The sequence below is a fragment of the Peromyscus eremicus genome, chromosome 9 (genome assembly GCF_949786415.1).
Source record: "Peromyscus eremicus chromosome 9, PerEre_H2_v1, whole genome shotgun sequence".
Lineage (NCBI taxonomy): Eukaryota > Metazoa > Chordata > Mammalia > Rodentia > Cricetidae > Peromyscus > Peromyscus eremicus.
In genome coordinates, this window is record NC_081425.1 from 93,133,940 (window position 1) to 93,151,654 (window position 17,715).

Consider the following 17,715-nt stretch of genomic DNA (forward strand, 5'->3'; position numbering starts at 1 on the left):
GATTCTCAGAGGAACTGTAAGTCACATCGCAAAAAGTGTGACAACAGAAACGGCCAATAAACTTAGGCAATATTCGCTGTTAATCACTTCGGTTATGTAAAAAAAAAAAGCTTTTAACTCCCCCTAAAAAGCCCTAAGCCAGGGCTGGGCATGTCAGCTCAGAGGTGGAGTGCTTGCCTGGCACACATAAGGCTCAGGCTGGATGGATCTCTAGTGCCACACACACATCAGAAATGCTAAACTTCCATGTGTCCAACAAGATTACCTCAGAAAATAAAAGCAAAACCAGAACTAACAGGATGGTTTGAAAAACATTCTAAGCTAACGATTTTAATGCATCATCTGCAATTACTGATTGACCAAACAGGAAAAAAAAAATAGTCTATAGAAGCTGAACAGAATTTAAAGTAATTTAATGCTAGTGCTTGGCTGGCAAATATTTACAGCTCGTTTTCTGTGTGTGTGGCACTGTGTCTGTGTCTTCCTTCATACAGTTTATGTTGTAGTGGGAGAAAACATACTAAGTTAATATGTAAGAAAAACACAATGAGAATCATGGAGAAAAGCAACAGGAAAGGAATCACAGAAGCTGAGTGGAAGGTGAGGAAGGGCTAGTAGAGTTGAAGGAGCGAGTCATATACATGTCTAGAAGAGTTGCAGAGGTTACAGTCAGCACAAAGGCCTGAAGCAAAAGCTGCTTTCACAGTAGACAGAAGATAGGCTTGGCAAAGTGGGAAGGACGGGAAGGAGTCAGGGCCCACCGTGCAGGACCTTTGGGCCGTGATAAAGACTTGGGAGGTTTAGTCTTAGTAATGGGGAAGCATCTAGATTTTGTGAAAAGGTATCATGCAGCTTTTGCAGTGAGGACCCCGGGGAAATGCTGTTTCCAGAGACAAAAGTCAGAAATCAAGCTCTCTTAGAGGCTGCCGGGTACCAAGCCTTGTTAGACAACACAGTCCAGGCAATTCCCCTTGCTTTGTCTTTCAACTACCTAGAGGGTAGTTTATTCCCCAAGGGACATCACCATCTCCAGAGAACATATTCCAATTATCTTGGAAAACAAGGTAATTGGAATTATGATAGTATTCATCTTCTCAGTTCTCACAGTGAAAACCACAAGGACAAAAGGTAACTCCAGATAGCTCAGTCTCCCTTCCACAGCGGGACCTTAACAATTTATGGAGCCACTAATTTATCTGAAACTACTGTTAGTGTCTAGTCACTTTCCTAAACGAAAGAAGGAAACAAGGAGTCGCTTTAGCTACGTACTGAGTGCCTACTGTGTGTAGGTACTCTTCTGCAGGGATGGAGCAGAAAACAAGACCTGCTAAAACAAGGTTCCTGCTCTCTCTTCCCAGAGAAGACAAACATGCAAGATAAATATTTGTAATAGGATGTCAGATGGGGAGAGATACATCCTTGAAAAAAAGTAAAATGGGGCCGTGGATATTTGGGAGTGGAGGTGCTCTAACAGTTTAAAATAGGGTAGTCAGGGTTGGGGATACAAGCTTATTGATAGAGAACGTGCCTAGCATTTGTCGGACCTTGAATCAATCCCAAGCAACTCTCTCTTTCTCTCTCTCTCTCTCTCTCTCTCTCTCTCTCTCTCTCTCTCTCTCTCTCTCTCTCTCTCTCTGCCACATACGGGGGAGGGAGCAGGTAGACCAGCAGAGGTGGTGCAGACTGGAAAAGGGGAGCTGTTTTGTTAACAGGTAAGGGCAGGGTCTAGCACACATATTGTGGTGCTTTGGAACCCAACCACTACAATATGCAAACGTACAGTTTTATAATCCCTCCCCCCTTAGTACAAAGGAAAAAAGTGTTGCTCATGTGGTTACTTCTGGTTTCAAAGTATTGGACTTTTTTCTGTTTGGTTTTGGTTTTGGTTTTTTGAGACAGGGTTTCTCTGTGTAACAGCCCTGGCTGTCCTGGAACTCTGCTGACCAGGCTGGCCTGGAATTCACAGAGATCCGCCTGCCTCTGCCTCCTCAGTGCTTGAACTGGACTCTTTAAGTTATGTTATGACACACTTTTCAGAAAAAGACTGAGGGTCTATTTTGTAAAGCTGGTTCTGCTACAGCCCATGCCAGAGCTACAACAAGGGCACAGAAACAGCAGGGGAAATGCGTCCTGTTAGTTTTCTTTACAGGAGAGAGTATAAGCCCACTCAGGTGGAGTCCCAGGTAGTGGGGGTCTTGCCTTCCCTAGACAGCACACAGAAGGGGCAGCCTGTAGCATCAAAGGGCACAGACTGGGATCACACCCAGGATCCCAGTTTGTTACATAACTGTGACGGTGTTGGGAAACCCTTAGACATACGAGGGGAGACAGAGCACTGGTTTTTTGATCAGGTAAGAATCACATGGCATCAAGGCTGAAGACTGTTGGGGAGAAAGGGGTTGTTTCTCAGACAAACCTTAGTAGGGTACAGCAGTATATACACATCTGTAATTCCAGAACTTGGGAGTAGAGGCAAAAGGTCCAAGAGTCCAAGGCCATACTGAGAACTGTGGGATCCTGTCTCAAAAGCAACCAATCAATCAAGAAATAGGTCAGGACTTGAGCAAACACAACAAAAAGCTTCTGGCCTGTGTGCCATCTATTATCCCCTTCTGGTGTGGCACTCAGGACCACGGCAAGAGTCCCTGCAAAGCATTTGCCTTCCACAGAACTAAAGAGGTTAAGGGTTAAGGTTGTGGTACAGTCTTGGGGGGGGGCAGAAGAGTCTCAGCTCCCCTCAAGATAAGCCCTAGAGGTGGCACGATCTCTATCAGTCATGATACAGGGCCTAGGAAGGTAGAGAGCCCTAGCACATTATGGCTGGGTATTCATGTCTCTAACCTCCACAGATCCAGGCTATTTCAGTGCACAAATCATGCACCACTGCTGGGCGGTGGTAGCACATGTTTTTAATCCCAGCACTCAGGAGGCAGAGGCAGGCGGATCTCTGTGAGTTCGAGGCCAGCCTGGTCTACCAAGTGAGTTCCAGGCCAGCCAGAGCTACACAGCAAAACCCTGTCTTGAAAAACAAAACAAAACAAAACAAAACAAAACAAAATCATGTACAACTTCTTTCCCCACTTCCCCAAGCCCAGGCTTATCTGAAACTCATGACCCTCTTCTTCAGCCTTAATGCAGGGGCCATAGGTGTGTGCAAGCATACCTAGTTTCATGTATAACTTTCTGCTAGTTAAGAATATCCATTCACATCCAATAAAGTTGATATCCCTTTGTTAGTTGCAGTACCTTAAGCAAGTGCCAGCCTTCCTATCTCATTTCCTGGACACTAGAGAGAACAGTCTAGAGTACTAACAGTCCTCTAAAAACCCTAGCCTCATTCTTCATATGTATTAGGGTCTCTACTCTTTTGTGCTGGGAATAGAACCCAGGGTTTGCATATGACAGGCAAATGCTCTTATCACCAAGCTATATGCCAAGCCCCATTTTCCCTTCGGTATCTCAGTCTGGACTAGCCTGGCATGCTCAACGTTCCTGCCTCAGCCTCAGGACTGGAATCATAGGTGCACACCCTTGTTCTCCCCTTCCTCACCCAAACTCAGTTGATTATATTGTGGTCAAATGTTGTGGCTATATTATAAACCAGTGCCTGTCAAACTTTGATGTGTGAACCAATTGCCCGGGGGAATCCCACTAACCTGCAGATTCTGATGTCTGGGGTTGGGATGAGGACAGGAATTATCCCTTCCCAACAAGGTCAAGGGTTATGCCTAGATGCTGGGTCATTCTTTCAGTAGCAGGAATTCAACACAACTAAGTTCCATCACTTACTACAAGGACACACAAAACCCCATAAAAGGGTGCCAAAGACTACTTCTTTAAATAGTTAACCTTTCCACTTTAGCTTCTTTTAGCATCAAAGCCTGCCAAATGCCCAATACCAGCAGGGCTAGGCCAGAAGGATATTTCCCTTGCTCTCGGAGACTCCTCCAGGAAGACCTTGCAACTGCCTCTCACTACCTCTTTTGGCTTTTTGATCTTACCTTTTGCCTCTGATGATAATTACCCTTTAATTAGCACCCACCACCATGTCATCTAAATAATTAAACTGAAGGCAGTCTGCACCACTGCCAGCCATCTTCAAACAAACGATAAAACAAGATCCCAAGCTGCTGATTAAAAAAAAAAAAGACAAAATTGACCCAAGTAAGTCATATATGTATACCATACATAGTGCAAGACTTGTTAACAGGTTCCTTAGCATAAGTTAAGGAACAGGTGGCTTACTTTGAAACAAGTATGAGAATATAAATACACAGTATCAGGGAAACTGCAAACTCAAGAATGTCAATTATGAGACTTGGCATCAAAAAGAAAACAATTCAAGTGTGTTTAAAATCCACCTTAAATTCCTACTGGGGCACAGTTTTTGTTTTTTTTTCCCTTCCCCTGAGAGGGTGGCAGACGGGAGTGCCAGGGATCTAACCAAGGCCATATGCTGGAGAAGCACTCTACTACTTATTTATCCTCCCAGCCTGAAGTTTTTATTTTTCCTCTTTAGGACTTTCCTGATTACATTGGAGGGGGCTTGAGACTTGAGAGTACTTTAAAATTAAATCTGCAGAAGAGGTGGTCTTCTCACAAAAGCATTTAGTAGCTTTCTAATTTTTCAGGTGAGTCTCCATTAACTGCCTACCAGACACCAGGTCTGATGACTCACGCACACAGCTCTCCTAGGGGAAACTGACTGCTAGTCTTTAGAAAGCGATTTTCCTATTGAAGGCTTAAAATAAAACCTCTCCAGATTTCTCAATTAGGTAATACATTGACACGGAGAAAAAAAAGTCTCTGTAGAGAGGAAAATTTAAAATACTACTTCGGTCCGTCATCCACTACCTTCCTGCCCCGATTAGTTAGTTAAAAACAACAAACAACCCTCCCCAACCAAAAAACAAAAGAACAACTTTATTATGAACAATTTTAGATATAAACACCGTTAGGATAGCGTGTGTGCACACATCCAGCAGCTCCAACAACGAAGAACATCCTCAGTTTATTTATTCCCCTTTTCCAGTTTTCACAGGCAAAATAAACACATCGGATCATGTTACCTGTCAACACTTCAATATGCCTTTTTATTTAAAGCCACGTTACCGTAAGCACATTCAATAAAGACGACGATAATTCCTTAGTAACATACAATACTCCGGGGACGGGAGGGTCACTGCTAACAGGTGGGGGACAGAAGACAAAACTCTGGAGTGGGGACTGACGAGTAGTGGGGAAGAGGATAAAGGGCCGGGCTGAAGCGGATCGCGGCCGTGAGAAGACCCGAACCCGACTCCTGGTTTTGGTCCTCGTTACCTGCATTGGCCCGCTCACACCGTCAGACCGGGTCAAGGGCGGCCCCAAGCTCCCCGCCTCCAAGGTCCGGGCGGTGGCCCAGCAGGCTCGGCGCAGCTGCACAAGCCACTGTCCCCAGACACCGGAGGGTCCCTGGAGGGGAAACGATTGACACAGCTGCCTGCACTGTGCCCCGTGCCTTCCCGCGGCGCACCTGCGTCTCGTCGCGTGGCCAGGAACTCGGAATGGCTCCCGAGCCGGTGAGGTCCAGCAGGCCCGCAGCCAGAACTCAGGCCGCTCATCTGCGTTCCGGAACCCGGCTTTGGACACTAGGACCTCGCGGAAGAGAACTACAACTCCCGTCGGGCGTCGCGGCCCGACCAATGGTGGTAGCCGGCGCGTGCGGGGCGCGGCGCCTGCGCGGCGGTTTGAGTAAGCGGCCGTACGATTGGCTGCGGGGTCGGGCGGCCGCGCGGGGCCTGTGGGAAGCGGAGTGACGGAGCGAGCGGCTGTTGGAGGAAGGAGGTGGGGGCCGGGAGCGCAAATGGCGTTGAGATGGTTCAGGGCCCTGTTCAAACTCCAGCGCTGACCATTCACCGGCGGAGGCGGCGGCGCAGAAGGCGGCGGCGGCCCAGTGGGGGCACGTAGCAGGCTCGGCACCGGCGGCGGCCGCCAGGGAGGCCTAGGCTCTGCCCGGCCGGCGCGCCTGAGGTGGGGAGGGAAGTTGCGGAGCCGCCGCTCCTCCCCCCGCTCGACCGGGCTTCCTATTTACCGAAGCGGAGCCGCGGGCTGTGACGGCAGCAGAGCCCCTCGCCTCTCGGGGCGCACCGGTCGGCGCTGTTCTCCCGCGCGGGGCTCCCGCGCCCGCCCGTGGGCCGTTGGGAGCGGGAGAGGCGGAGGCGGCCCGAGGCCAAAGCACCCGCCAGGCGCCGAGGGTAAGTGAGGTCTTCGGGCGGCTGCCTAGGCCCGGAGTGAGCCGGGGTGGGTGGAGGAGGCAGGGGCGGTGCGAGGCTCGCTGCTCACCTGGCTTCTCAGGAAGTTGGGCACCGAAAGAGCTGAAGAACTCTTTCCCTCCCCACCGCTGATTTTCCTTTTTGAGTTCTTGTCGGGCCGGCTCGCTGATTGACTTCTCTCTTCCAAACCCGGTCCGCTTGATTTCCAGTCCTGAATTCTCCCCCCCCCCCCCCCCCGTAGTTTTCCTCCGCCTCTAGCCGTCACCGAGGCCTTGCTTCAGGGACTCAGTGGCAGAAGCTTCCGGGGCGTCCGAAGCGACATCCCTTTGCTGGGCGGTGGGGGTTGGGAGGAGAAAAGTTGCGTGAGCGTCCAGCCGGAGGGGTGTCTCTGCTCCAGCCTCCTGGCGCTCCCGCAGCCCCAGGTGAGAATCTGCTTGCGTCTGTTTGCCTCTTCCACGTCTCTCTCTTAATTGAAGCCCCTGATGCACTTTGGGGGCTTGGGAGAGCCTAGGTTTCTATGGAGTTTAAGCGGTGAGGACTCCCCCTTCCCCTTCCCTAATTTAAATCCCTGTGCACTTCCCTCAAAAGTCGGCTGCGCTTTGGGCTGAGGCAAAGGCCCAAAGATCGAAAAAACACTTAGTTGTGAACCCTCCTTTCCTTTTTGGTTAGGACAGTTGGTGAAGTTTGAAGTCTGAACAAGGTTAGTTTGTCTGAAATGTATGTAAAATGTCATGCCAGACATATATGTTCACTTTTGAATTTGTGCGTATGCTTTGCTTAGATAATGCCATCTCAGTAGTCTGATTTTTTTTTTTAATGGACGATATGGAAAACAAAAACAAGCATATAGTGAACTCTCATATTCATAGCTACTGGAGTCAGTAGATAATAACTCAACCATATTTATCTCATATGCACGTTCCCCATTGCTTAATATTAAAAAAGTCACTAATGTTATTTCATCAGTATTAATGATGTTATTAATACATCAGCGTCTATTTGTGAGAAACGATGTCTTAAAAAATAAATTGTCTTATCACTTAACTCACTATCAAATATTCATTTGCAGACCTTAAACTTTCAACACTGAATGCTTTGTGTTTTTGACTGTTTTTACGGAGAGTTTTTCAGATGTTGCATAAAGGAGATCAAGTCTAGATTTTTGGTTTGGCCTTTAGTCAGCATTTGTAGATGATTGCCATATATGTGTGTCCAAAACATTCCAGCTTTGTTGGAATATATATAAATGTAGGTCTGCAGATCACAGCTTAAAGAAATTATTTTCTTGTCTTTGGTAGCTGCCCAATTATTATACTTTGTTTTGTTTTTGTTTACTTGTTATACTTAACAAGAAAGACAATAAAGCTTGTTAGTGTTCAAAACTACAAAACAGAAACTCTGAGGAAAGCTAAATTTTCTCTTAGCACAGTGTGTATGATGACTAAATTATTATTTTGTCCAATCAGAATTGGTTTCCTTTCAAATGTTAGTAGAGGAGGGAGGATAAGTCCTCTACAGAATATTTGCTGAACTAAATTGGATAGTGATTTATTAAGTTGTAGGAACTTGATAAAATTATTAAAAGTATAGATCAAAAACATTTGAAAGCATAAGTTAAATATTATTCTCATTGTAAGATTTAAAGTAATGAAGATTTTTTCAAGCCCTTAAGCAATTGCTTATCCCCCCCACACCCCCAGAATTGATAAATTGACATTTAAACTGCAGAAGGTCAAAGTGTTAAGAAACGGATAAGATTTGATTGTGCTGTAAAAGTACTATAACTTGTAGCTTTTAAATGTTTGACCTTTGACTACTTCCCTTGGAAAATTTTTTTTCCAGTGCATTTTTAGGTAAATTAGGTAGATTGATTTGTTTGTAAATTGAGGAAGAAAATAGATGCTATGTATTTCTATTTTTATTTTTATTCATTTTATTTATTTTGGCTTTTTGAGACAAGGGTCCCTCTGTGTAGCCCTGGCTATCCTGCAATTCATTTGTAAACCAGGCTGGCCTTCAATTCAGAGATCCGCTTGCCTCCCAAGTGCTGGGATTAAAGGGGTGTGCCACCATCACCTAGCTCATTTCTATTATAATAATAAACCATGTACCTTGGTAAAGTTTTTTACCTTGGTAAAGTATGAAGTTTTTCAACTTCAGAAAAATGTCACTCAGCAAGTGAACACAGCACTACAGAGATAAGGAAGATTAGAAGAATGATTTCTTGAATTTAGGGAGATGACTACTGAAGGAACTTTTTTTTTTTTTTTTTTTTCCCCCAAGACAGGGTTTTTCTGTGTAGCTTTGCGCCTTTCCTGGAACTCACTCTGTAGCCCAGGCTGGCCTCGAACTCACAGAGATCCGCCTGGCTCTGCCTCCCGAGTGCTGGGATTAAAGGTGTGTGCCACCGCCACCTGGCAAGGAACTTTTTTTAAAGTCAGTTCAAATTACTTTAGTCCAAAAATAAGAATCTTTAAGGTTAGGTAGAAGCTACCAGTTATAGTATATGAGAAAATAACAGTTTTTCTGTTTTCTGACCCTTTATATAAAGAGCAGTAAAATTTCAAAGAACTAAATTTAGTCAACTGACATCGTTTAGATCCTGGAAAACTTAATATAGTGTGTTAAAGATTTGTATTTGGGTATTTAGTCTATTTAGATTATTTTTTTCTGGTTAAATTGTGTATGAGAATAGTTTATTTGGAACTTGAGAAATGTCTTAAATTAGATTTGTAGGTACTGCATTACAAGCTGGTTAGTAGTAAGCTTTTTTTATTTTGTAAGTTTCATATGAGTATATACTTACTCTAAAACAAACCAAAACACCATCAAACCTGATGGTTGGAAGTATTGGATGGAAAACAAGCCTCTTCAACTCATTTATTCAACTAGTTTAAAAGTGTATATGCTCAATGTTGAAAACTATATAAGAAGTCCTAGGATCTTATTTTTATAGAATGCTTAAAACTTGTTAAAAGATTGGTGATTTTATTTTTCTTAAATTTCTTTCCACAGGGAATATGAAACAGGTGTCAAAATGACATCCAGATTTGGAAAAACTTACAGTAGGAAAGGAGGAAATGGCAGTTCAAAATTTGATGAAGTTTTTTCCAACAAACGGACTACTCTTAGTACAAAATGGGGAGAGACCACATTTATGGCTAAATTAGGGCAAAAGAGGCCCAATTTCAAAGCAGATATCCAAGAAATTCCGAAGAAACCTAAAGTAGAAGAAGAAGATACTGGAGATCCTTTTGGTTTTGATAGTGATGATGAGTCTATACCTGTTTCTTCAAAAAATTTAGCCCAGGGTAAGGGTTCATCTAGTGAAGCTGCTCAGCCGGAAGAAGCCACGTCTGTACTTGAAGCTAATAGCACATTTAGTCATGTGGTGGGTGAAGACAGTTTGGCCTCGGATAAATGCTTGCTTACGGAGGATGCTTTGATTGGGAAAGAAAAGAGCACACATAGAGTCTCGGAAGACAGTGCAAACAAAAGTAGTTGTGCTAAATTAATAACTTCAGGTAAGTTTGGACATTCTTTCCGATAAGCCAAGAGAGCTTTTGTAAGCCCTTTATGTGATACAAAATTTTAATTTATTATGTGTTTGGGAATTAGAGGACAACTTTGTATAGTTGTTTTTTTCTTTCCATGTTTCCATGGGTTCCAGAAATCAAGCTCAGGTTACCAGGCTTGCATTGTAAGCACCCCTGCTGAGACATTTCACTGGCACCTTAAAAGGGGTGTGTGTGTGTGCGTGTGCGTGTGCGTGTGCGTGCGCGTGCGCGTGCGAGTGCGCGTGCGAGTGCGCACGCGCGGGTGTGTGCATGCACACTCAAGTTTTGTTACTTGTTTTTTCTCCCCTTCATTTATGATTAGTAGGGGCTATTGATAAGTTTTCCTTTAATTTATTTTTATGTGTATGGATGTTTTGCCTGCATATATGTCTGTACTGTGCATTCCTGGTGTCCTCAGAGGATAGAAGAGGAGCCACTGGAGTTAGCTACCATGTATGTGCTGGGAACTGAACCCAGGTCCTCTGGAAGAGCAGCCAGTGTTCTTAACTACTGAACCTTCTGGCCAGCCCCTTTATAAAGATTTTAAAACTTTAAAGAACTCAATCAGATTGAATTTTTAATTCAAATAACTTCTTAGAGACTTGTTACTTGGTTTATTTTGGGAACAGCTTTTCTTTTTTTTTTTTTTTTCCTTTTTAGAGCTTTATTGGGGGGGAGACAAAGAAAGACAGAGAGAGAGAGAGAGAGAGAGAGAGAGAGAGAGATACACAGACAGACATGGGGGGGAGAGGGAGAGAGGGGGACCGATGGGGGGGGGGAAGGAGCGAAAAGGAGAGGGGACAGAGAGCGGGAACAGCTTTTCTTACCTTGTATTTATTGGATAGTGTTTTATGTTACTATAGATTAGTTGGCTACTGATAATGACAAGATAGTAATTTACATTGAAGATTAATTAGCCTTTTCTCTAAAAGTAGTTCAGAAAATACTGAGTAGAGACATGGAGTGTTGCATAAATTGAGATAAACTGGGCCATTGTTACATAGGTCTTCTGTGAGATGTTTGAGACTCAATGATATAGATGGAGTTGACTAAAAGAATGTATATTTAAGATTTGGAGAAAGTTTGGATATGATTTGAATTGTGCAGGCATCCTGTCAACAATAGGTTAAAGATGGTTATTACAGTTAAAAATTGTCATCAGGTCTATTGTTTCAACAAATTTTAATGATGGCCCTATAGATCTAATATTTTGAAAGGAAATAAATAGAATGTTAGTACTGTGGTCTACAAGGAATTTGTCTGTTGTAGACTTATATAAGGCACATTAATGGATGGTGCCTTGCATAGTTATGCTAAAAATGCTTAGCATTTTTTCCACTTTTTTCTCACCTTTGATGAACCAGCTGTTGTCATTCCCCTGATCTCTGGGATACTCATTTGGTTGTTGCTTTGTTCATATTTTTCCTGAAGCATTGTTCTTAAGTTTTAAGCTTAGATTTTCATTAAAAAAAAAAGAAAAATAAGACAAAAGCAGCTAGTTTCCAGGTTCGCTTCTAAAATTTTTCTAAGATAAGCTAGTGGCAAAATTGGAATGAGATTTTTAAAATATTTGTTATTTATTATTTTATATAATTTTGCCTGTATTTATGTATGCATACCACATGCATGCCCACCAAAGCCAGAAGAGGGCATCTGATCCCCTAGGACTGGAGTTACAAACAGTTGGGAGCCACCATGTGGGTGCTGGGAATTGAACCTAGGTCCTCCTGAAGAGCAGCCAGTGCTCTTAACTGCTGAACGAGATTTGTTGATCATCCAGGTGTTGTTGAGCCTACTGTTTGTTCAGCTTTGGCCTGGGCTCTGAGCATACTGTTCACTTTGAATTGTGTATTATTCTTACTGTCATTTCTTGTGGATTTCTGATAGTTGTTTTACAAATGAGGCAGGTAGCGTGGAGAAGGAAGAGTGAAGGTGGCAACTTGTTAAAGATGTCATGGAGGACCAAGGATACTACTGTCTTGGAATATGGGACACCATTGGTAGGAAGAGGCCTTGGAGGCAGAGAGTTGAGAAAAAGATAAATGTTTAATAAGGGGATAGGAGCATTTGTAGGAGGTAATTAATTGCTTATGTCCCTTTGGTGATGATATGTCTTTACATATGTCTAAATTGCTGTTGGAAGTTGCTAGAAACTGAAAGTACAGTCTTCTGTGGATTGAGATAGCTTCCAACTCCAGTGTAGCTAAGTTATAGTTCTGATGCTAGTACTTGGATTGACCCTGAATTCACACTCCATTATAATGCATTTTGAGGAGAAAATATATCCTAAAATACAGATAAACAGGTATTCAAGAGAAAATGTCTTGTTTTGTTTCCCTTGTTATAAAGGCATACTTAGCTGGGCAGTGTGGTATGGCGCATGCCTTCAAGGCCAACCTGGTCTACAAAACGAGTTCCAGGGCAGCCAGGACTGTTAAACAGAGAAACCTTGTCTTGAAAAACAAACACAAAAACAAAAAACAAGCAAACCAAAAAGCACACTTAGTGGGAAGGGAATAATATAACAGTATGAGTTTTTCTTTTTTTTTTTTCATTAACTTTCTGAAGCTACAAACTCTGGCAACTCCTGTAGGGTAGGAGCAAACTTTGAGGAAATATTCTTAATTTTTGTAGTAGTCTTAACCTAGCTTACATGTGTAAATCAGTTATTTTTACAAACCACGTTCATGCATTTATGAATTGCTTCTGTAGTAGAGAATGCTTTTGAGCTTTATAGATTTTCTTTGCATTGCCCCTTTTGGAATTTCCTGTTTTTTGCATCTGCTTGTCATATTGTCAGTGCCTTTACTTTCACCTAGAAAGCTATTAAACGTTTTTATCAACAACTTGTTCAAAGTGCGAAGGTTTAAGTTCCATAGTATCTTTCAGTGAGAGCTGTTCAGTCACACCAGTTTCTGCTGTGGAAGTATTTCACACCAGTGGGAAAAGCTTATCCATTCTTAGAGTTTTATTCTTTTTTCTTTCTTTCTTTCTTTCTTTCTTTTTTTTTTAGACAGGGTTTCTCGGTGTAGTTTTGGTGCCTGTCCTGGATCTCGGTCTGTACACCAGGCTGGCCTCCAACACACAGAGTTCCTCCTGGCTCTGCCTCCCCAGTGCTGGAATTAAAGTCATGCGCCACCACTGCCAGGCTTTTATTATTTTTTTCTAATAGTACATGTTAAGTGCATCTTTTTGTCTATAGAAAACTATGTGATTAAGTTTTTGATGATATTATAATTCTTTGTTTTAAATACTTTTTAATGAGTAGTACTTTTGAAAATTATGGTTACTTTGGAGAGGAAATTCAAGATAAAGTCATGATAAAACAGAATAGTTGGGCTGGTGAGATGGCCTAGTGGGTAAAGCCTAAAGACCTGAGTTTGATCTCTGGGAACCACATAGTGGAAGGAGAGAGCTGATTCCTGCAAGTTGTCTTCTGGCCTCTGTACACTCATGCACACCATGGCTGTGTGCCCCCATACATGAGTACATACTCATATACAAAAATAAATAGAAGTGAGTAATTTTGTAAACAGATGCCTACTAGATACGGAAAAGAGCAGAAAGAATTAGAGACTATGCCTAAGAACTCTAAGGAAAGGTTGAGTTGATAAAATACCCTAGCCTTTAATTGAAAAGAACAAAAATGAGATCACAAGATTTCTAGTTACACAAAAATAGAATAGTGAAAGAACCTGGGTACTCAATAGTTGATATATAGCAAGGCATCTTTTCTCCCCTTGTGAACCTAGGGTTTTATGTATGCTAGGCAGTCATCTACCACTGAATTCACCTTAGCTCAATGTATGGCAAATTGTGTGTCATTTTTTCCTACATACTACTATTCCTACCTTCCATTGTATATTTATTTTCAAATAAATTCAGTAGTTTTGTTTGCATTTGCAAATTCTTTATCTTTAGTTTTATAAACAAAACATTCTGATTTTATTTGGCTTTTAAAACTAGTCAATTCTTTTTTTTTTTTTTTTCCCCCGAGACAGGGTTTCTCTGTGTAGCTTTGCGTCTTTCCTGGAACTCACTTGGTAGCCCAGGCTGGCCTGGAACTCACAGAGATCCACCTGGCTCTGCCTCCCGAGTGCTGGGATTAAAGGCATGCGCCACCACCGTGCGGCAAAACTAGTCAATTCTTAGACAGGTGTGGCACTAAAATGACTTTGAGCAGAAGATAGGGTTCATTTTTCTAAGACATCTGTAGTAGTCTATTAAGAATCATTTTACTTGACCTTTGTCTCACTCTGTACCTTGGCTGTCCTAGAACTCACTGTGTAGATCAAGGATGGCCCCTGCCTTCTGAGTGTTGGAGTTAAAGGCATGCACCTCCGTTTTAAGTTTAAGATTTATCTTTAAACTGGGCAGTTGTGGCACTTGCTTTTAATGCCAGCACTCAGGAGACTGAAGCAGACGGATCTCCAAGTTCGAGGCCAGCCTGGTCTATCTACAGAGTGAATTCCAAGACAGCCAGGGCTACACAGAGAAATCTTGTCTCAAAAAACAAACAAACAAAAGAAAAGAAAAAAAGATTTAACTTCAATATGTGTTTATATGTGCACATGGATGCAGATGCCAGAGGCATTGAATCCACCAGACCTTGAGTTACAGTCAGTTGTGAGCATCTGACATGTGAGCTAACTGAACTCAGGTTCTCTGGGGGAGTAGTATTTATTTACTCTTAACCAAAGGGCCACATCTCCAGACTCTTTTTTTTTTTAATTAAAGAACCTTATTGTGTGTATGTGTGTGCATGAGCATGGTTGGAATGTGGAGGTCATTGAACAATATTTTGGAGTTGTTCTGTCTTCTTACCATGGGTTCCAGCAAATGAGCTCACTGTCAGGCTTGTATGACAAGCACTTTTACCAGCTAACCCATCTCAGCCACTCTGTGGGGCTTTTGTTTTGTGGGAACATCATTGTGTATCCTAGGCTGGTCTTCAGGTCACTGTATGGACAAAGATGACCTTGAACTTCGGCTTCTCTGGCCTCCACTTCCTGAATGCAAGAATTGTAGGCATTTGACACCACACCTGGTTTACTTGGTGTTGGAGATTGAACCTAAGGCCTTTTGCATGCCAGGCAAGCACTCCACCAATACCTATCCACTGTTCTTTAAAGTTTGGAATCCATGACTGTGCATAAAAGAAGTGGCCCAGTCTTTAATCCCAGCAGTCCGGAGGCAGAGGCAGGCAGATCTCTATGAGGTTCCAGGCCAGCCCTGGTCTACAGATCTAGTCCTAGGATGTCGAGTGCTACATAAAGAGATCCTATCTTGAAACAAACAAAAACCCCAAACAAACAAACAAAACACATTTATTTTTGTATGTATGGGTGTTTAACCTGCATGTGTAACCTGTGCACTGTATGTGCAGAGTCTGTAGAGGCCAAAATAGGATGTTAGATCTCCTGGGACTGGAGTTTGTCAATTATGAGCCACCAGGTGGGAGTTGGGTCCTCTGGAAGAGCAGGTTGGTTGGTTGGTTGGTTCCTTTCCTTCCCTTCGTTCGTTCTTTCGTTCCTCCCTCCCTCCCTCCTTCCTTACTTTGAGTGCATGATGTGTGCATCACATGATACGGTGCACATGTAGAAGGCAGAGGGCAACTTTGTGGAGTGGGTTCTCTCTCTTTTAAAAAAAAAAATTTTTTTTAAATATGCTTTGGTGTTTTACCTGCATGTATGTCTGTGTGAGGGTGTTGGACCCCCTGGAACTGGAATTAGACAGCTGTGAACTGCCACATGGGTCCTGGGAATTGGAAGAGCAGCTAGTGCTCTTAACCACTGAGCCATCTCTTCAACTCTCTCCTGCCCCTCCACAAGACTTTTTAAAAAGGTTGCTTGTGCTTTTTATGTGGGGTTTCTTCCATTTTTTCTCTTTGTTAGTCTGGACTCTTGAAAAAAAATACGTAGAGACTTAATTTCTGTTTGGCACACTTTCCATGCCAGCCAGCTGGGATTCAGTCTACATATTCTGCCAAATATTGAGATAACTATAGCATAGGCTCTTAATTTGCATGACGGGTTTCATAGCCAGTACATTTTTTCCATTTGCTTAAAGCTGTATTGACTGTGTGAGCTTATTGAGGGGTATTATCAGGACATTATGAGCTTTGATTTTAGCACCAAAGGTGATTTTTCAGAAAGGGAAATGCATAGTTCTACTCTTGACAGTTTAAAGTGGGCTACAAACAGGGGCTGGAGAGATTGCTCAGTGGTTAAGAATGCATACGACTCTTGCAGAAGACCTGAGTGGTTCCCAGCACCCACCAGTAACTACAATTCCAGGAGGTCCAACAACTCTGGCCTCTGAGAGCACCTGTGCGCGCTCACACACACACAAACATTTAAAAAGAAAGTAACTTTTTTCAAAAAGTGGGTTAGAAACTTATCTGAGATGATATTGTCTGTTTATTGAATAAAGAATAAATTAGTGAAGATTGTTAGATAATCTTAACTTAATTAGTATTGAGAAGTTATTTGCATTTAGATAGTGAATGTGTTTTTGTATAAAACATGACATCTCAAGTTTCAGGAAAAGTGGGTAAGAAATCTATTAAGAAATTAAGTATATAAGTATTTTTTTCCGTTCCAATTTTGTGCTAAGCTCTTTATGTGTCAGTCATAACCTTGTAAAACTGGCTTAATTCCCAATATATAAAGGATAAAGCATCATTCAGAAGTTGGATAACAGCTGGGTGGTGGTGGTGTACACCTTTAGTTCAGCATTCTGGAGGCAGAGGCAGGCAGATCTCTGTGGGTTTGAGGCCAGCCTGGTCTACAGAGTGAGTTCCAGGACAACCAAGTTGGATAACTTGAATTAAGTGGAGTAGCTGTGAAACATCCAAAGTATTCTTTTCATATGATATTGTTGTAATCTGGTAGGAATGAACTTAATAAATAATTGATATATGATCGTAGCGTTAAAATAGCTGTCATAAGATCAGTTTTATCTTGATGTTGAAGCAAATTACAAATTCCCCTTTGTTTCTTTTTAAATAATTTCCTTTTTGGCAAAAGTGGACCTTATATTTGTATGTAATAAATATCTTTGTATTTTTTTGTGTTGTATACAAACAAAAGCTCAACAATATGCAAATTTTGAGACATATTTTTCTTTTTTCTTTTATTGGAGACAGGGTTTCTCTGTGTAGCTTTGGCACCTTTCCTGGAACTCACTCTGTAGACCAGGCTGGCTTCAAACTCACAGAGATCCGCCTGCCTCTCCCTCCCTCGTGCTGGGATTAAAGGTATGTGCCACCATCACCTGGCTTGAGACAGATTTTTAAGTGCTTTTTGTTGTTGTTGTTGTTAGTTTTTGCAGTTGCTGGGGATTGAATGCAGGGCCTTCTACATCTTATCACATCCCCAGCCTTTATTTATTAAGTAGATTTTGATCTGTTTCTGTCTGGAGACTATAGCACAGGCTGTCCTCCCATTCAAGATATAGCTGAAAATGATCCTGCCTCCACCTCCCAAGTGCAAGAGTTTCAGCATATGCCATTACACTTTTCTTAACTTTTTCCCTCTTGAGTTAAGAGTTAATAAGAGTGCAGTAGGCCAGTAACAAGTTTCCCCTCAGATCTGGGAGCATATCAGCTCTGGTAATAAATGAAAACTGTAAACATACTGTCTGTATAATGAATAGAGTTATAGACAGTTGTGAGCTGCCATGTGGGTGCTGGCAATTGAACTTGGGTCCTCTGGAAGAGCAGCCAGTGTTCTTAACCTCTAAGCCATCTCTCCATCTCCAAGATATATTTTTATAGTACTTCATAGAACATTTTCCCCCACATATATTGTCTACCCTTAGAATGTAAGAGTCAGTTTAAAGGCGTGAATCGTCATACCTGGTTATATTGGATTTTGGAAGGGAGATCTAGGATTGTGTTTAAA

The 17,715-nt window shown here is 42.4% G+C and overlaps 1 protein-coding gene across 1 annotated transcript in view; it reads left to right on the forward strand.

The window, feature by feature from the left end:
* The first annotated feature begins 5,771 nt into the window (after positions 1–5,771).
* The window catches only part of Wapl (WAPL cohesin release factor), a 66,287-nt gene continuing 54,343 nt past the window's right edge, over positions 5,772–17,715 (forward strand). Inside the window, exons 1-2 of the mRNA XM_059274149.1 lie at positions 5,772–6,236; positions 9,270–9,778. Of these exons, the coding sequence (XP_059130132.1) occupies positions 9,292–9,778 (487 nt within the window). The 5' untranslated portion in view covers positions 5,772–6,236; positions 9,270–9,291. The remainder of the gene's footprint in view (positions 6,237–9,269; positions 9,779–17,715) is intronic.